At 38.1% G+C, this 21,343-nt stretch overlaps 1 protein-coding gene across 2 annotated transcripts in view; it reads right to left on the bottom strand.

Annotated features, from left to right (window-relative positions):
* Positions 1–5,593: 5,593 nt before the first annotated feature.
* Positions 5,594–21,343, bottom strand: part of LOC5567109 (programmed cell death protein 4) — a 99,373-nt gene continuing 83,623 nt past the window's right edge. For both annotated transcript variants that reach the window (XM_021839128.1, XM_001651439.2), the window contains exon 5: positions 5,594–7,606. In XM_021839128.1, coding sequence (XP_021694820.1) covers positions 7,531–7,606 — 76 coding nt within the window. In that variant the 3' untranslated portion in view covers positions 5,594–7,530. The remainder of the gene's footprint in view (positions 7,607–21,343) is intronic.

Genomic DNA, 21,343 nt, shown 5'->3' with positions numbered 1-21,343 from the left:
AGATTTGAAACGGTTTAGTACCTAACAATTTTAGAGCCGGTTCTTCAGGACATCAAGTCCGAGTAGCTGCATCTGGTACACTCTAAACGGTGCAAAAAGTTGCAAATGTTGAATATCAGATCTTAATGATTCATGCAAATTAAAATGATTGCCATTGGCAATAAATAAAGATAACATGGCATGTCCCAAAAAATCGCCTTTTTTACCCGACTTGACCCAGTGACCCACCACAATAACTCCGGCTACAGGAGTATTCCCAAGTTCCTCTGCCCACTTCTAGAAACTATATATGTGGGCCAGTATACTGACAAAAAAATATTTGAATCCGTATTCGCTGAGTGGTAAGGGTTTTAGTATTTTTGCCTTCACTCAGGCCTATACGGGTTAAATGGTAAATCCCTAGTTCCATACTTACCCCTTACTATGACCATGATGAGCGAGAGTAGATACGTCTCACATCTCTACCTAAACTCAATAAAATCTACGAGTGTGGCACCCCTGCCCACGATGAGAATTCCGGAAGGCAGCGAGCGAATGTAGAGTTACTGTGCACGTGCTGTAGCCTTAGGTGCAGGAGCCTCATTGCTTGTAAGCGCACGGGAGCGCTGTACATCGTGAGACCTTTTTTGGTGCGCCTCATTTTTCTTGAGATGTGTCTCACTGCGGTTTCATGCGCTCCGTCACATGTGCTGTTTAAAATTCAGCGCAATAATTGAAGTGATTACAAAAGTTTTCAACGAGGATCGAAATTGTAACTTTTGAATTGCGAGTCTTCGATCATATCATGTAGGCCATCTAGACACCTGCCTAATGAGGCGAAAATAGCTGTAGAGGCTCTTCGTTACTAAGCAGTTGTTTCACAACTTGGATACCGATGGCGAGCCATAGCGCCGAGCAGCGCATGTGACGAGTCTCCCCGAGAGCACATCACCTAGCGCGCGCTTTTAGAATTTTCGTGAGCCTTCATCTAGCGCAGCACACTAGGATTCTGATGTGCTGAGAGACGGTTTGGTTGGAGGCTCGTCAGTACATTTATGTGCTCCTGAGGAATATGTAACTCTAAGCGAATGAGAGAGTGAGAAGAGGAGAAGGAAGAGAGAGGAAGAAGAGAAGAAGGAAAAGAGGAAGAGGAGAGAGGACCTATTTCGGATTGGAGAAGACAGATAGTGTCGAACCCTCGAAGACGACGGACGGTTAAAAATCAGCTCCGAAAACCAAAAACGGAATAAAGACCGCGTGTTCGAGATAGCCGCGGAAAAAAACCCTTTTTGCCATGATAGTACGTGGGTCAATTCAAGTGTCCAGATCGGAGAAGCCAGTGAAAGCGTCCGAGAGACCAAGTGAAGACCCCTGACGAATCCGGATTGTGACGCGGAATAGTGAAAATCAGTGGTAGCCCGGGATTTATCCCGATTCCCACCGCAGGAAGAGAAGCCCTGACTGTGATGCTCCGGTTCCAACGAAGGAAGGTCGGCGAGCCCAACGCTGGTGGTCAGCGAGTAACGCCATTGCTGCTCCACACGCCACGAAGGAACGGTAACGACCGTTTTGGAGGTGAGAGCGACGGTGAGGTCCGTGGGCTTGCCCCGCATGTCGCCGCTCAACATCCTATGAGTTACCTCTTCGTCTGCGAGCGTTAGGGACGTCGACGGCAAGGCCACAACCCTGGAAGTCCTCTGCAAGGTGGATATAGTCCGGCAATAACTAACGAACCCCGAATGAGAAGTAAGCACCCCGGACGGCTTCAGGAAAACACCATGTCCAAGGCACGAACGACCGCATGTAAGCCCAATCGACTTCCGAGCCCGCAAGCTAAGGATGCCCCACAAGTCAACCCGCATGGCAAGTAATTTCTCCTCTCTCTCTCTCGCCACCTGGCACCATACGCTCCTGCACGGCCGCAACGAAAATCTTTCCCCTACTCAATGTAATCTTTGTTAAATAAATATGGTTAAGCTTACTTTCTTTGTGTAATGTGCCACTTATTTCTTTAGCAGACCGCCTTGGTTTCCCTAAGCAGTGGGTTTGCCTTTTCTTTCTATTGTCCACTTCGGTTCCGGTGATAAGGTAAGTGGGTCCACCCGAAGCAAGCAAGCGCCGATCCTGAGTGGGTGTAGCCGCGGGGTTAGCCGTAATTAACAGCTGTTAGGGTCCATGTTTTGTACCCATAGAGGAGTGCCGGTCTAACCAGCGTCTTGTAGATGGTTAACTTCGAAAGATCAAAGAGTTCCGCGGAGTCCAAAGTAGGCACGATTTTCAGCAACGATGCGTCTTTGGAAACCTCTGCTGATGTCCTTGTCGGCGGTCACCAGTGAGCCCAAGTTCACGAAGTCTTTGACCACCTTCTCTTGAGCCTCTCGCTATCATGTACTTCGTCTTGGACATATTCGGGTTTATTCTAAGACTGGCGTGAGGTGACAATTGTCGGTCTCGTCCAGCGAGGTGACAATTCTCGACTCGAGTGAAGTGACTCTCCATTTTATTTACACGGCGAGTCACTTCACTCGAATCGAGAATTGTCACCTCGCTATACGAGACCGACATTTGTCACTTCACGCCAGTCGTAGAATAAACCCAATTGATGCTCAGTACGATTCGCCTAGCTTCTGCCCTTAATCGGATGTACGTATCCGCCATGGTTTCAAAGTTTCGTGCTACAGTTCAGAACAGACTTTCTGAAGATCGTGCTGCTCGTGACTATCCCCGCTCTTCCTATCACACCTTCTAACGCAATGTTGAACAGTAAACACGAAATCACCTCACCGTAACCCTCTGCGAGAAGTCTAAACTAGTATTAGTGTCGCATTTTTTCAGAATCCAATCTATTGGGTTTATTCTACGACTGGCGTGAGGTGAGAATTGTCGGTGTCGTATACCGAGGTGACAATTCTCGACTCGAGTGAAGTGACTCGCCGTGTAAATCAAATGGAGAGTCACTTCACTCGATTCGGGAATTGTCACCTCGCTATACGACACCAACAATTTTCACCTCACGCCAGTCGTAGAATAAGCCCATATATGTACAGATTACTTCAGAAATTCCTACAAGATTTCCTCTAAAAATTCCAAGGAAGGATTTTTCTAACCCTTTCAAGATGACTTATTATGGCAACTATGTTGTGGTTTGGCGAGGTGAGTTGAAGATGGAGAAATCTTTGTAAAAAAATCCTTTTACGACTTTCGTTGTGAAAATAATGGAAAAAAAATCAGGTGTTGTTCCCGAAAAAAAAAATCGCTTGAATCTTCTTTTGCCAAAATGTTCTGCTCGAATTCTTGGAAAAATCCCGCATAGAAACCTTACAAAAAAATCCGGGGAAGAATTACAGGATGAATTCCTGGAGGATGATCAGTTGGACAGGACAATTTTCAGAATGATTCCTGTATCCTCGGGATAAAAAATTCTAGAAAAGATTCGTCTCTTACTCCATTCGAAAAGGCAATGCTGGAAGCATTTCTCTCTCTTTTGAAGAGGATAATCCTGAAAGGATTCTTCTACCTATTCGGCAGATCAAACCAGGGACGATTCATTCCAAAGGAAAATCCTGAAAGGATTCCGCTTCTTGTTTGCATGATCAATGCTGAAAGAATCCCACTCTTCGAAACGGCAATTCTGAGAATTCCTCTCTCTTCGAGAGGTCAATCCTGAGAAGAATTTCTCTCTCTCTTCGAGAGGACAATCCTGAGGATTCCTCTCTCTTCAAGAGGACATTAGGAGAATTACTCTCTTTTCGAGATAATTCTGAGAAGGATTCCTCTTTCTTCGGGAAGACAATCCTGAGAAAGATTTCTCTCTTATCGAGGGGACAATGCTGAGAAATATTTGTTTCTCTTCGAGAGGACAATCTTGAGAAGGCTTCCTTTTTTTTTTTTTTTGAAAAGTCAATCCTGAGAAGGATTCCTCTCTCTTCGAGGTCAACTCTGAGAAGGCTTCCTCTCTCTCTTCGAAAGGTAAATCTGGGAAGGATACCTCTTTCATCGAGAAGACAATCCTGAGAAAGATTCCTCTCTTATCGAGAGAACAATGCTGAGAAGAATTCGCTTCTCATTGAGAGGACAATCCTGAGGATTCCTGTCTCTTCGAGAGAACAATCCTGAGAAGGATTTTCGTCTCTTCAAGAGGTTAACCCTGAGAAAACTTCCTCTATTCTAAAGGTCAATCCTGAGAAGGATTTCTCTCTCTTCGAGCGGACAATTCTGGGAGGATCCCTCTTTCTTCGTGAAGACAATCCTGAGAAACATTTTTGTCCCTTCGAGACGAATGAAAGTCTCTTTGAAAGCAATCCTGAGAAGAATCCTTTTCGAGAAGTCAATCCTGAGAAGCCTTCCCCTCTCGCTCTCTTCGAAAGGTCAATCCTGGAAAGAATTTCTCTCCCTTCAAGGAAAATCCTGGGAAGGATTCATCTCTCTTCAAAACGGCAATTCGAAGAATGTTTTTCCTCTCTTCGAGAGAACAATTCTTCTGCGAAGGATTTTTGTCTTTTCGAGAGGTCAATCTTGAGAAAAGGCCTCTTTCTTCGAGAGGTCAACCCTGAGAAGGCTTCCTATCTCTCTTCGAAAGGTAAATCCTGAGAAAGATTTCACTCTCTTCGAGGGGACAATCTTGAGAAAGAGTCATCTCTTTTTCAAGAGAACAATTCTGAGAAGGATTTCTCTCTTTTCAAGAGGATAATTCTTTGAAGGATTTCTTTTCTTCGAAAAGAAAATTCTGAAAAGGATTCCTCTTTCTTCAGGAAGCCAATTCTGAGAAGGATTCCTCTCTCTTCAAGAGGACCCTTTCTGAGAATGATGTCTCTCTATTCGAGAAAAGATAGTTTTGAGAGGAATATCTTTCTTTGAGAAGACAATTCTGAGAAGGATTTCTGTTTCTACGAGAAGACAATCCTGAGAAAAATCTTCTCTCACAAATTCTGCGAAGGGCTTCTCTCTCTCTCTCTAATTCTGAGAACGAATTCTCTCTCTTCAAGAGGACAATCCTGAAAAGGTTCTTTCTTCGAAAAGACAATTCTGAGAAGGACTCCTCTCTTATCGCGAGAACAATCCTGCGAAGGATTCGTTTCTCTCCGAGAGGACGATACTGAGAAAAATTTCTGTCTCTTCGAGAGGTCAATCCTGAAAAAAATCCTCTTAGAGAGATCAATCCTGAGAAGGCTTCCTCTTTCTTTCCCTTCCTTCGAAAAGTAAATCCTGAGAAGAATTTATCTCTTTTCGAGAGGACAATTCTGGAACCGATTCCTCTTTCTTCGAGAAGAATTCTGAACAGAATTCCAGCGAGAGCGCAATCCTGAAAAGTTTCTCTTCGAAAGGTCTATCCTGAGAAGTATTCCTCTTTCTTCAATAAGACAATCCTGTGAAGGCATCCTCTCTATTTTAGAGGACAATAATGATCCATTCCGTCTAACAAGCTTATCCGGGGGAGGTCTCACAAAACGAGTAAGAATTTGTCTTCCATCTTAGAAACCGAGTTCAACTGTTTCTTATCCAGTATCTGAACAGATCATGCGAGTTATAAAGTTACCTAAAATGAAAATCAAATTTAGTTGACTTAGGTTGAGGATGTGATACTCACTAACCAAAAGTGTCAAAAGACGGCGGCTTTCATTGTTTTTTACGCTTTTGCTTCATTCGGTACCCCTATATCATAGGGACCCATAGGTTTATTATGTCACTGATTTCTTTGTTTTCAGATTTATTCTCAGTACGATACAGTAGTAGTAATTCTAAATGTTATATGCATTTGTATCTGCCTTTTCTCTCAAGTTCAAAGAATTAACACTTACAATCATCGTTTCCCTTCGATCCGTGTCCTTCCTTCTGCTTCCTAATGCTCATTCAATGCAATGTTCGTTTTTCTTTTCCTTACCAGACAGGGGGGGAGGGACAGGTTCCAGGTTCCAAAAAGACAGACTAACAGCTAGTGGGGGCCATCATTCATAGACAGGTGTTTTCACTTTGCGGGAGGTGAAACCGAGACAAACCGATCACAATCGTTAAGAACGAATCAAGTTTTGACTTCATTTGGAGAATCTACAATTTACAAAGCGTCGATTTGTCTCAGTTTACTAGCTTCCTCCGTGAGAGTTTGCTTGCCCGTTTACTCTCTTTTTCTCTCTATTCTCATCATATTCATCAAACAAGTAAAAAGTTCAGGTAGCATTTTTCCATGTGTGTATGTATGTTTTTCTGTATTATCCCGAATTCAATGACCTCAACTTCATTCGCTTATCCAATATTAGTGGTTTCAAAAGTGTTTCAAACAAAGGTCGCGTTCTAAAGGACCCGATGCTCTTGCTCTTTCTAAACTAAAAACGATCAAAAAGTGTGGACCACTGCCACGGATGCAACTCTCTACACTGAAACAAATTTCATTTTGCCGAGGGGGTGAAATGGAACAAATCCTACAAGCTAAGAAGGTGTTTTAAATTGTCTTCTAACTTTTTTTCAAATCTTTTTGATTCCTTTTCTAATGTAGGTCTAAAACTTAAGTATTTAGTGTGGAGGTTACAGACAGACAAATGCTTCTGAATGGCCTAAAATGCTCTAAAATTCGTGTTAAGTTGTGTGAATTTCGCCTACTTTGTCTGCTGCGACAGCCTACTTGGATGATAAATTTATATTAGAACTTTTGCAATATTTTGGTGACACATTTATTCCGAAAATAAGAAGTATTTCATGTTAAATAAGAATCAAGTGAATAACTGTGCACTTTATCTCACCGATTAATCGTTAATTTTTTGTTATATGTTGGTTTGAATAGTTTTTTTGTATGGTTTTGCATATTATATGTTTGTTTTGTATGAGTTTTAAATGTAAGCTTAATTTTATGATAAATTTACCTTGCTTTTTGCTTGAATCTGCTACCTTTTGTTTTATGTCCAATCCTCGTTCTTCTTCTTTTGCTTCCACTTCCCCCTTTACGTTCGTTTCCTGCAGTGCTGATTCGGCTGATCCATTTCTACACTTCCTTCCCGTAGTTTAGTAGCTTTGATGGTAAATGATGCCTTAACTGCTAGACGAAAGCAGAAAGAGTGCACATCTAATTTCTTGAAGCCGACGACACTCTTCCTCTCTCTCGCGACAGGTAGATGGTTTGAGTTTTGTTTGTTTCAAATCTCACTCGGTCTTTTCTGTGGCCGGTTTTATATCAAAATACAAGTATGTATAGGTAGGATGCGCTCGGGCTGTGAATTGTTTTGTAGATTAACAGTAGATTAGGTTGACTTTTGTGAAAAACCTGCAATTCTCTCTTTTTCTCTGACTTTGTTTGGCGGCGGCAATGCTATTATAGGCAATCTTCCTTCATCGACATTTTCAACACTTGCAACTCTTTTTCTCCGGTAGAGGTCCACTGTTCTCCGCTCCCATACGCAAACAAAATAGAACATTGCTGCCTTGTTTCTTGTTATACTTCTTGTTCGGGAGGGGGAGAGCCTTCGGCCGCGCTTGTCCCTTCGATTCAACCCAGATACGCTCGCGGTTGGGCCACAACCCCCCTCTCAATGCAGATGGCGCTAGAGGAGCGCGCTTAGTCACTTAAAAGTCACGGGCAAGCAGATTGACTGGCTTAATGCGGCCACCGTCACCCTCGGAGACGAACCGCTTGCGGCCTCTGAAAAATGGGAAAAGAAAAGGGGAAATTGTTAGTTGGTGAGGACATTTGTTCAGTTTGAAATCGAATATAATCTAATGTTAAGTTAACTTTTGACATACTAAGATCAGAAACCTCGAAGGTTACCATAAAAAGATCCTTATAGATCGCTGAAACTCAGACTCCGTCCCATTTGGGACGTAATGCCACGAAGATGAACAAGACTCTCTGAAGACTGAAGCAGATTACTTCGTTTTATACTATTGCTTTCTGCATGATAGGAATGCAGGTCAATAAGGGACTGCGGAATATAGCCTTGAATTGATCTGCATTTTACTTCGCAAATGGCGGTAATAGAATGCTTTTGCTCTTTTGTCTTATTCTCTACGCACACTCTAGTCCATTTTACGGATCATCTTTTGAAATCACTTTGAATTCAATTTCGATTCATTCTCGACTTCGTCTTCTTTCCGGCATTGCTTGCTCTCTCTTTTTTGAAAAATCAATCCTGAGAAGGATATCTCTCTCTTCAAGAGGACAATTCTGAGAATGATTTCTCTCTCTCTCTCTCTCTCTCTCTCTCTCTCTCTCTCTCTCTCTCTCTCTCTCTCTCTCTCTCTCTCTCTCTCTCTCTCTCTCTCTCTCTCTCTCTCTCCCTTCCCTTCTCTCTCTCTCCTCCCTCTCTCTCTCTCCCCCTCTCTCTCTCCCTCCCTCTCCTCTCTCCCTCCCTCTCTCTCTCTCTCCCCTCTCCTCTCTCTCTCTCCCTCCCTCTCCTCTCTCTCTCTCCCTCCCTCTCTCTCTCTCTCTCTCCCTCCCTCTCTCTCTCTCTCTCTCTCCCTCCCTCCCCCTCTCTCCCTCTCTCTCCTCATCCTCTCTCTCTCTCTCTCTCTCTCTCTCTCTCTCTCTCCTCCCCTCTCTCTTCTCTCCTCCTCTCTCTCCTCTCCTCTCCTCTCTCTCTCTCTCTCCTCCTCTCTCTCTCTCTCTCTCTCTCTCTCTCTCTCTCTCTCTCTCTCTCTCTCTCTCTCTCTCTCTCTCTCTCTCTCTCCTCTCTCTCTCTCTCTCTCTCTCTCTCTCTCTCTCTCTCTCTCTTCTCTCTCTCTCTCTCTCTCTCTCTCTCTCTCTCTCTCTCTCTCTCTCTCTCTCTCTCTCTCTCTCTCTCTCTTCTCTCTTCTCTCTCTCTCTCTCTCTCTCTCTCTCTCTCTCTCTCTCTCTCCTTCTCTCTCTCTGCTCTCTCTCTCTCTCTCTCTCTCTCTCTCTCTCTCTCTCTCTCTCTCCTCCTCTCTCTCTCTCTCTCTCTCTCTTCTTCGAGAGGGTAATTCTAAGAATAATTTGAGAGAAAAATTTTGAGAAGGATCCCTCTTTCGTCGAGAAGACGATCCTGAGAAGGATTTCTGCCTTTTCGAGAGTGCAATATCCTGAGAAGAATTCTCTTTCTTCGAGAAGACAATCTTGAGAAGATTCCTCTCTCTATCTTAGAAAGGTAAACCCTTAGAAGGATATCTCTCTCTTCAAGATAACAATTCTGAGAAGGGTTTCGCTCTCTTTGAGAGGATAATTCCGAGCAGAATATCTCTTTCTACGAGAAGACAATCCTGAGAAAGATTCCTCTCTTATCGAGAGGACAATCCTGAGAAGAACTCCTATTTCTTTAACAAGACAATTCTGAGAATGGTTTCTCTCTCTTCAAGAGGAAAATCCTGAGAATGATGCATCTTTCTTCGAGAGGACAATCCTAAGCAGTTCTGTCTTTTCGAGAGGTTAATCCTGACAAGAATCCTCTCTCTTCAAAAGGTCAATCCTGAGAAGGCTTCCTCTTTCTTTTCGAAAAGTTAATCCTGAGAAGAATTTCTCTCTCTTCAAAAGATCAATTCTGACAAGAGCTTCTCTCTCTTCAAGAGGATAATTCTGAGAAGCATACCTCTTTTTTCGAGAAAGCAATCCTGAGTAAGATTCCACTCTTATCGATATGAGAATGCCTAGAAGGATTTGTTCCTCTTCGAGACAATTTTGAGAAGGCTTTCTGTTTCGCATCTCTCACATTCCACTCACAATCTTTTATGACTTGTTCTCGGTTCATTTAAAACTCTGGATCTTCCTTCTGAACTGTCTGTTGAATCGGCCTCAATTCTTATGAATTAGGAAGTCACTATTGACACATCCTGCAATACATTTTTCTACACGCAGTCAAATCTTTTTCTACATATTCTCAACTTATTCTAAAGACTTATGCTCAAATCACTATCTTAATAAATACTTTGTTTCTCTCGACCTCCTCTCCGACTTATTCTCTACTCGATCTCAGATAGCGTTGTAAAGTACTTTCAATTCATTCTCAGCTAACACAATACTTTCTGGTTTCTCTCTAGAATCAGTCTCTAAAAAGACTTATCATCGACTTAATGTTGATTGGTTCTCTAAAGCCTCTCTTCCAGCAAGCGTTGTAAACAGTCGAAATTTTTCATGACGCTCGTTTCGCTTCCGGTCAGCAGTCAATTGATTTTTCCACACACATCCGCTACCGTCACTTCTCACATCGAGAAACACAAAAACTGTCAAATTAATGTCGTCTGATACGATGACATTTTCATAAATCATAAATTTTGCATCGATTTCAGAATGACCGGTCTTAAGCAACAAGAATCGTGCAATTTTGTTTGTTATGTCGAAGATAACACATACAGTGAAAGTATAACTTACAAAAAAAAAACAAATGGTATAAACAAACAAAACTAGCGTTTTCTGGTGACGCCATTGTGGTCAGCTGCAATTCATATGACATTTTGCTTTCGTACGTTCGTTTGACCGCTCGTGTTGTGAATGCTGAAGGCAGAGGCAGTCGGTGACCCTCGGTTCTCTTTTTCGACTTTACGGTTTTCCGTAAATCATGTGTCCATTTGTATTAGGGAATCTCTAGAATCCTTTTCGATACAGGTTAAAATGCTCTAGTTTCACTATCGACCCATTTTAAACTCATTTTCTTTAAAGTTTCAGTTTTTTCCCTTACTATCCTCTCGAGCCCCGCACGACTCATATTCGTGTCTTTGACTCTTTCTTGTAGCTCTCATATCATTCTCGATTTTTGATTCCATCTCACTCCCACTCACTGTTGAACCATTCTGGAATCTCACTAATAAATTATTCTCGCATGGTGCTCCTCTTACCCTTTATTAATTCAAGACATATTATATATCTTCTCTTCAAATCACCCATTTTTTGATGAAATTTGACGCCCTCGTGACTTTTAATCGAGTCATGTAATCTTCAACACCTTATCCGACTAATTCTCTAATCTGAACAACATTTCATCGAAGTCGGATATAGATTCTGTTAAAATCCAGGTCAAAATATGTCGGAAATTCCGTCAAAATCTATATCTGGTTCAGATTTTGTTGGAAAATTTGCCATTTTCTATAGGCAGGGCTGGTAGCAAAAATTGGTACCGAAAAAAGTTATTTTAGTGACCAGATTTGAGAAATAAGTGACAAAAAAGTGACTTTCGATTCTCGAAAAAGTGACTTGAAAATCAAGTCGTAAACAATTTTATTTCAATTCTAGTATACTGTTTTACGATCAATATCAAATATGCTAGAGAATATTCCATATGATCTTCTGCAGGTAGTATGTTCGGTTGAGTACCATAATTAGACATTTTTATTGTGCTTCCAAAATTACAAGATATTGCCTACATTTGTTTCAAACTTCATAGTTAATACTTACGTATATAATCCTTTTTAGCAGATTTTCAATCTTTTCAAAATTTTATGTCTTTTATATTACCAAAGTATGTTATTTTGTAAATTTTAAAAAGAATTTGGAACATTTGTAAAATTAGAATTTTTGTCATTTCACATTTCCATTAAAATTCCAGCTCTTCTACCTCATAAGGTCAATATTTTTATGCATTAATCAATATTTCAAATAAAAAATGATGATAGAATATCGAATTTGATTGTAATACTGCCTAAAACCGCGTCCTTTAAACTCCGACTAAGGAAGAACAAATCTAGCGTAACATTTGAAAAGGGCCTAACTGCAAAATGTAAACAAACTTGATTATTCATTATTCGTATCATTTTTTACGTTCATTACTCCTACATACTCTTACGGGCATGCAAAATGCATTATTAATGGTAATTTTATTCAAATTTAAAAGGGCCTATCTGAAAATAATAAAAACTAAGAGGACCTAACTGGTCATAAAAGGGCCTAACTGAAAATTTCCATCAAAATCAGATTGGCCCTTCCGTGCATTTTTAATTTTCCTCCATATTTTTCAATATTTAGCCATTGTATAGTGTTTTTCTCACATAATGGAACCTAGTGAAAATTTGAAAAGCATAACGTAAAAATTGAGAAATGCTCGATTGAAGATTCTGTAACATATTGATTGTTACTATTTTAAACTCATTGCTATCTAATAGTTTTAATCTTTTGTTCGACACTCATAGTCTATTACTGGGCCACGTAACATTTTAAATCTAACATAACATAAAAACTAGTAAAAAATGTTGAATTCAAACATCATCGGCAGATAGGCCCTTTAACGAGTCTTCAAACCAGTTAGGCCCTTTCAATTAGGCCCTTTAATTGAACATGGTTTCAGTTAGGCCCCTCCAGTTAGGCCCTTTTCCTTAACATAGTTCCAGTTAGGCCCTTTTGGAATTTGTTAATTTTATTGATTATTGAATAGATTTTCAAAGTTTTAGAACAAAATCAATCGATTATGTGAGAAAATCAACATTGAATATTGAAAATTCTTTATTGAATATTCAGTACTATATTGATTATTCATATTTCAAACCCTTTCTCCTATTTACTAGTTTTATACTTGTGTTCGACACTCATAATAGTCTACTAGGTGGCCCATAACGTTTTAAATCTTAAATAACAAAACAACTCGTGAAAATGGTTGAATTCAAACATCATCGGCAGATAGGCCCTTTTACGAGTCTGCAAACCAGTTAGGCCCTTTCAGTTAGGCCCTTTGATTGAACATGGTTTCAGTTAGGCCCCTCCAGTTAGGCCCTTTTATTAAACTTAGTTCCAGTTAGGCCCTTTTGGAATTTGTTAATTTTATTGATTATTGAAGTGATTTTCAAAGTTTTAGATCAAAATCAATCGATTAGGAATGTGAGAAAATCAACATTGATTAATAAAAATTCTTTATTGAAGATTCAGTACTATATTGATTCCTATTTCAATCCCATTCTCTTTTTTACTAGTTTTATCATAATCTTAATGCAAAGTTAGTTGAAAAACTGATTTTTTATCCTGAAAAAAAAAAATCAATTACATTAAAAATTTTGAATAATTTGTATTTGTTAATTTTTATTTGTTGCCTCTAGTTGTGGATCGAGTTCCAAAAGTCGCGATTTTCACAAAACCAAATTCGTTTGTTTTTGTAACAGCCCTGCAAGAATTCTTCTTATACTTCTTCTTGGTATTACGTCCTCACTGGGCCAGAGCCTGCTTCTAAGCTTTGTGTTCAATGAGTACTTCCACAGTTATAAACTGAGAGCTTTCTTTGACAAGTTGCCATTTTCGCATTCGTATATCGTGTGACAAGTACGAAAGTACTTTATATTCAGGAAAGTAAAGGAAATTTCCATTACGAAAAAACCTGGACCGACCGGGAATGGAACTCAGATACCTTCAGAATGGCTTTGCTTTGTAGCCGCGGACTTAAACTGCTCGGCTAAGGAAGGCCCTCAAGTACAAAACAAGTAAAAAAGTGAATGGGTTTGAAATAGATATAATCAATAAGGTACTGAACCTTCAACCGAGAATATCCAACATTTAGCTATTACATTGTTTTTCTCTCGCTTTATTTTATTTAAAAACTATGAAAATCACTTCAATAAGCAATAAAATCAACAAATTCCAAAAGGGCCTAACTGGAACTATGTTTAATAAAAGGGCCTAACTGGAGGGGCCTAACTGAAACCATGTCCAATCGAAGGGCCTAACTGAAAGGGCCTAACTGGTTTGAAGATTCATTGAAGGGCCTAACTGCTGATGATATTTGAATGCAACCATTTTCACGAGTCGTTATGCTATTTGAGATTACTAACGTTCTGGGCCACGTAATAAACCATAATGAGTGTCTAACACAAGTATAAAACTAGTAAAAAAAGTGAATGGGTTTGAAATATCAACATATTGATTTGTTGCTGATTTTGTATAGAATAGTTTCCAATATTTGACTTGTATGATATTGTGTTGTTTTTTCACATAATCATTAAATGTTGTCGAAGAATTATGCAAATCACTTCAATAATCAATAAAATTAGCAAATTCAAAAAGGGCCTAACTGGTTTGAAAATTCGTAAAAAGGCCTATCTGCGGATGATGTTTGAATTGAACTATTTTTACAAGTTGTTGTGCTATTTCAAATTCAAATCGTTGTGAGTAACGTAATAGACCATTATAAGTGTCGAACTCAAGGGGTTATCCGAAAATGACGTCCATCAATTGGGGCCTCCTCCAATGGGGGGATGTACGAAAATGTGACAGTATATGGATTGGGTATTAGAAAAAGCGTGACAGAGGGGGTAGAAGGGTTCTAGAAATCCCGAAAAACGATGGACGTCATTTTTGGATCTTCCCCAAGTATGAAACTAGTAAAAAGCGAATAGGTTTGAAATAGGAATAATCAATATAGTACTGAATCTCCAACCGAAAATTTCCAATATTTAGTTATTATATGGTGTTTTTTCACATAATCGCTAAATTTTGTCCAAGATTTATGCAAACCAATTCAAAAATCAATAAAATTAGCAAATTATAAAAGGGCCTAACTGAAACCATGTTTAATCAAGGGGCCTAACTGAAAGGGCCTAACTGGTTTGAAGATTCATAAAAGGGCCTATCTGCCGATGATGTTTGAATTCAACAATTTTTACGAGTTGTTGTGTTATTTGAGATTAGAAACATAATGGGCCACGCAACAGACTTTAATGGGTGTCGAATACAGGTATGAAACTAGTAAAAATGCGAATGGGTTTAAAATAGGAATTATAAATATGGTACGGAATCTTCAATTGAGAATTTCTCAATGTTTACGTTTTGCAGATAGGCCCTTTTCAAATGTTACGCTAGAAATGGTTGATATAAGCCTGAGTGACAATGACATTTTCCATCGGTAAGATTAATGGGAGGTACGTGTGGTCGATTACACATTCTAAGACTTCCTCGTGAAATTACGACAAGTAACTGCTCGTTTTGCCGTAAATTTCTTATTGCTCCAAAGACCTCTTCATGAGTCTGTTTTGTAATTTTTACGAACTTTTTATGTAATTCTTCGAAGAATCGTTTAGATACCTTCATGAATTCAAGCTGTTTTCTTTTTTATACAAAATTATATCCAAATTATATCAAGAATTGCTACAAATAACAAATTTTGTTCAATTTTTGCTAGAAGCACTTTGAGTTGATGGAGGAAATTATAACACAATTAAAACATAATCAGTTATAATAACAAGAGCTGTTTCAAATTTGATTTATTTTAAAACTGAATTATTCCACAATTTGTTATAAAAAATGATAGGAAAGAAAATAACAAACTTTGTTATAATTCAGTAATTGAATATAACAAAATTAGTTATATTTTTGTTTGATTTAAAACATAATGCGTAATATTTTTGCTTATATTATATCAGATTTTGTATCAATTTTGTTTAGTGTGGAAGGAATTGTGTTATATGTTTTTGTTATTTTCACTACTAACCCGCCAAAATTATAGCATATTTTGTTAGAGAAAATGCGCTAACTGAGCAACAAAATCTTTTACAACCCTCTTGTAATCCACTGGTCGGGTTGTCTTTAGGGAAATGTCAAGAAAAAAAATATTTCTTTGTGAAATTTTTTGACAAATCCGCGAGGAATTTCTTAAAAAAATCCTAGAGTAATTTCTAATGAAACTTGTGTGAGTAATAATGATGACCACCTACGAGGATCTCTCAAAGATCTCTTGGATTCTTGAAGAATATATTTCTTGATAAATTGCTATGATAATTAAAAAATACTGGAGAAATTTCTAGAGGAATTTAATAATGAATCCCAGATGCAATTCATCGAGGAATTCTTGGAAAAGATTTTATCCAATTCTGAGCAATTCAGGAGAGGAATTGTGGATGATTTTTTGAGAGAATCCTTATAAAAATGCCTGGATTAAATAATTGAAGGCGTAGGAATTATTGTACGGTTTCTTGTAAAAATGTCGATTTTTTTCGAAAACTCTGCAATAAACCTCGAAGTAACGATTGGAGAAATCTTTGAAAGAATCAGTGGAAAGACATCTGGAGGAAATACTGAGATTTTTTCTTCAGAGTGATCTCTGTGCAAATTACTGGAGGTAGTAGCGTTGGAATGCTCTAAAAAGTTTAGTACCGTAAATTCGGGTGAAATTGATCGGTAGGGTGAAATTGATCACCGTGTCACACGATTTTATTTCTAACTAATAGAGCACCGATATCAGTGTTATCTGTAGTAAACGAACGTTGTTAGTCTTAACAATGGTCAAATAGTGTGTTGTGAAGTTTTAGGAGTTAAGGAATCCTTATTTCTATGAAAATAATGTAAAAATACAGAATCATGTAAGGTGTGGTATTGACAGACTTCCATAAACTTCTAGTTCTAAACAAGGATATGAACATGGTGTCAGCGTGATAGTTTTTGAGGATGTTTAAAATATTGTCCCAAAACAGATTTTGTAACCGAAATTCGTACCAATTCGCTCATTTGGTTAAAATAATAGAATTTCTGTTAGTTAGTTTGAATTTCATTTAGAACTTGCCTACATTTAGGCGCGTTACACGGTACTCTTGAAATTTAATTATGAATTATCTCCGTTAATATTGCATTGGTAAGAATTTGGCAAGCATATTCGAATTCAGGGAGCCCAAATTAAGTAAGTAGAGTTGTTTTCAAAACAAACAATAATCGCTTTGATAGGTGATCAATTTCACCCCGAAATGCGATCCCCCGATTTTTTATTTTAAAGATAATTTTAAGCACCAAAATCACATTTGTTAGAAAATTTCGACCCATGAGCCAATGAGGCTCACCGTCGTACTTGTTTTCCTGCATTTAGTTGATTTAAATTGACAACATTATAGAAAACAGATCAGAAAAACCGTGAAAACTGATCAATTTCACCCGAATTTACGGTACCAAAGTCAGAAGAAGTTCCTCTAAGCTTCTATTGAAAAATTGCTGGTGGCATTCCTGGTGGAGTTCTTGAACTTATTCCAGAAGGAATCTCTAGATAAATAGTTACGTAATAATCTCTGAAGGCTTCTCTGGAGCCTCTAGAAAGTTGCACCAGAATTCACTGCAAGCAGATTATTCATCTCTTTCCAACGACTTCAATCGACAGTTTCTTTATGAAAAAGCGTTTTCATAAAAAGTAATTCAATAAACAATGTTTCAAAGAGTCTATTTTTTCAAAACCAGTTTCAAATTTTTTGGTTGTTTTGCAATAGTATTGATTGCTTACCAATAGTTTTACAATTCAAAAAGTTAGTTGACTTATGGATTAATTTGATAAGTATAGAATCATAATTTAGTTACTAATGCATAGTATTCCTCTGGTTCGGTTTGCCTCATGTTCGTCAAAAAATAATGGAGCTCTGGAGTAGGGAAAGACAAGGTTAAGGCAAAAAGTGGCTTTAGATACCATATTGATTATTATGTCTTTGGAGGGAGACCATAACTAAAAATAAACACTTTTTAGAGATATGCATTGAAATAGTATCCAAGCCATAAAAAAAAGATCTGCTTTCCTGAAAATATACTATTTTTCGTACCTGTTGTAAGCTTTAATCTTTTCCTCCAATTAATTTATTTCATATGGAACTGGTAATCGTACTTGCCTTTTCTATTTCAGCAATTCTAAGTCCTACTTCCTTCTTTAAACAAGTTTTTTCGGAATAATAACAATAACTAATAATTTATAGACTGAATGTCTCAAGTAGTATCGTAATAGCGGCGCAGCCGAAATTTTTTTTTTTTGATTGAAGAAATTTTGAGTTACAAAAAGGATATATTCTGCCATAATAATTACTGGTTCGAAGTAATTTCCCTGCGTATAGTCAAAATCCGCTGATAATTCCAGGTTGAATAAAATTCCCTGATAATTCCAGGTTTTCCAGGTTTTGCCAGGTAGTAGACACCCTGCTAACTTAAAACTTAGCCTAAATTAAAAAGGCCGATTCATAATTTTCCCCCGAAAATTTAGCTCAAAATAGTGGAAAAAAGTGACTTTTTGACGAAAAAAGTGACTTTAGTTGAAATGGCTTCAAAAAAGAGACTTTAAAGTGACTGGTCTCAAAAAAGTGACCAAGTCACTTATAAGTGACTCGCTACCAGCCTTGTATAGGATTTATCGAAATTCGAGTCTGTTTCTTTAGAATGCTGATGACGATTTCGTCAAATTTGAATCAAATTTGTTTGAGACATGAGCCAAATTCTGTTAGATCTCAATTATCTGAAACCGTTAGCTGGTGAAGACACCAAGCTTAATTAGAAATCGAATTTAATCTACTGTTAAGATTAATGTTGACAGACTTAGATCACAAGCTTCGAAAATTGGCATAAAACATACTTGTAGAACACTCAACTAAGAAGGCTCTGTCTCTGTTGGGACGTAACGTCAGAAATATTCGTTACTACAGAATATGGTCCCAAATTGACCTGCATTCTAGTTGTTATTCAAACGTAATGATATGCTTTCGCTATTTCGACTTATTCTCTGCCTACTCTTGACACATTTTTGGCTTCTCTTCTGCGATCATATTCGATTCCCTCCTCCTTAACTCAATTTCGACCCATTCTCGACTAAATCGCTCTCGATTTACTTTCAACTCGTACTATATTAATTTTAGACACATTACCAATTTATTATCGGTTTCTTCTTGGTTCACATTTGATTCACTTTCGACATGTTCATTAACTAACTCTTGACTCATTCTTGTTTCAAATCCGAATCGTTTTCTGAACCATTATACATTCGATTCACCCCAAATGAGTTAAGAATGAGTTAAGCTCATGATGAGTTTAGTTAACAAAAGTCAAGCAGGGAATCAAGTGTCAACAGGGGACGAAGAGTTCGAAATTGCATCAAAAGTATTGTATGTTCGGTCAATTGTTAGAAAATGCATTTCGCCGAAATTGGATTTTTCTCGAAATCCATGCAAGATACCCCACTTCGGAAGTAGGGCGCATTCGAGCGCATCCAGATGCGAATCGAATGCACCACTTCCGAAGTTAGGTATCTCGCATAGGTTCTGAGAAAAATCTAACTTCGGCGAGGATCCATTTCTAACCTTTTACCGCGCCGACAATAAATCGGAATGAGTTGAGAATTGAGATCATTTCGATTTACTTTTGACGCAATCAGAATTGAATCAGAAATTGAGAACATGAATCGTACATGAGTTGTTGGGTAAGACAAAAAGTTGATTACAAATCGGCTCACTCGGTAGTTATTCGAGAATGATTTGAATATGAAGCGAGAGTTTGTCGAATATGTTTATGAGACACAAATATCCAGAAAAGTAAGTTTGTAGAGGAACGTACGCCAGGCCTAAAATTCTGGCACTAAGACTTAGTTGAGAATGAATGTAGAATACATATGGATCGAGAGTCGGAGTTGGTAGCAGGTCTCTTTTTAGAGCCTTTTCTCTATTTTTATGCAAGTTCCTCATCAGTATCTATTTTTAATGAATTCTAGTGCCAAATTTTACCGGCTCCAGAGAAACCTTCAGAGATTATTAGGCGACTATTCATCAACTGATTCTTCAAGTATTTACACTCAGATTCTTCGAAGAAAAGCTCAAGGAATTATCGCAGTGATTTCTCCAGAGGTTTTATCAGCAATAGTTTCAGGCACACCCACAGGGAGCATTCCAGGAATTCTTCTAGAGATTCCTCTACCTTTTTCTAGATAGTCCTGTATTAGAATTGCTGTCAGCGATTTTTTTTTGAAGGATGTTATAGGAATTCTGTTGAAAGATAAGTCGATTAGTGAATCCTCCGAAATTTTTTCCACTAATCGACTAAGTCTATCTTATGCCCTTTCGCCCATGGTTACTACCAAATATTTCTCATAATATTCTCGACAGGCTATTCGAGCAAATCTATTAAGTAATAACTTACCAAGAATTCCTCGATAAATTCCACCTGTGATCCATGGTTTCTGATTTTTTTTTCTTGGGAATTCTTCAGCATTTCATCCAAGGATTACTCCTTCAGTTCTTCCAAAGATGTCTCAATGAATTACTAAAGAAAATTACACAACGTGGCATTTTTTCCAGGAAATCTTTCGATCATCTAAACGTGAACTTTTTTTTTGGGATTCCGTCTGATGTTTTTCAAGGTTTTCCTTCCGTAAACCCTACGAGATGTTATCCAGAGATTCGACTGTTTCATTTTACAATTATCTTAGCAAATTATCTAGATAATAAATCTTCGAGCTATTTAGTGAAACATCTGTGAGAAAATGAAAACGTAGAAATATCTGGGAAATCTTCTAAAACTTCCTCAAGCGTCCATGGGGTTTTTCCAGAAATTCTTATTCATCAAGGGAGATTTTAGTACTTCAATAAGTTTCATCATAGGTTACATGAGATTTTTATTCATAAATACCTCAAGGATTTTTTTTTTTCCAAAATTTCCCTTATAGTTTCTGATAAAATTTTCTTGACATTTTGATTTTTGAAAATTTTTGAAGACTCCCGTCTTGGAGGATGTTGTAGAGAAATCAATGGAGAAATAATTACCGGATAAAATGCTGGAGGATACTTTCTTGAAAAATATCTCGAAGAATCTTTGGATGAATTCCTGATGGGTGAATCCTGTGTTTATCCTTGGGAAAATCCATGTTGTATTCTTAAGGTTTCCGAAACAACATTCTTTGAGGAGAATTTCTTAGGAAAATTATTGGTAGAATTCCATGGGAAACAATCACTATTTCAGTTCCTAAGAGTCTTCGGAATAATGAGAGTATTTGGGCAAATATCTAAACATAATTTCTGATGAATTTCCTAGAGAAAAGCATGAAACATGCATACACTAAAACGAGCAGTATTACTTGTGATGTCACGAAGAATTCCCATAAAAGGTCTTAAAAATAAGCTTAGAGAAATGTCTGATCTGTTTATATGAGGAATCAAACACGTATTTCTTGGTTCCTGTTAAGATCTGTTTTGTTTTCCTGATTCCGGTTTGGTCTCTTTTTTTTCAAACAAGAGGTCTCTGAAGTTCTTATTTTCAAGACACTCAGTCGTAACCTGCTCTGAATGTTAATCGACAGTAGGTCAAGCATGAGTCTAAATTGAGTTAACAAATAGACAAGACGGGAGTCACAATGAGTTGACAATAATTTGAGTGGTGATGATTTATGTTGGACAGCGATTCGAGGGGAATTCAAGAGTGAACCAAGACACAATTCGTAACGCATTTCTAGGTGTGATGAGCATCCGTCGAATAAGAGTCGAGAAAGTTCAAGTGAGTCGATACAAAGTTCAGAATGATTTCAAAATGAGTCGATAGCAAGTCTAAAATTCATAAACATAAATAGAGCAAGTATAAAATCAGTGATTTTGATTCTAATATACTCTGACGTTAGGAATGAGTAAGTAAGAGTAAGTTGAAGAATCGTCTGTGCTAATCAGAGTAGAGTGTAAATTGATAGTAAGTCGAAAAAGAGTAGAGCACATCGAGAGTGAACCGATAATAGGAATCGTCATCGCAACGAAA

This window comes from Aedes aegypti, chromosome 1, assembly GCF_002204515.2.
Source record: "Aedes aegypti strain LVP_AGWG chromosome 1, AaegL5.0 Primary Assembly, whole genome shotgun sequence".
Taxonomy (NCBI): Eukaryota; Metazoa; Arthropoda; class Insecta; order Diptera; family Culicidae; genus Aedes; species Aedes aegypti.
Note: the sequence above shows the minus strand (reverse complement) of the source record. Positions and strands in the feature narration are given on the sequence as shown.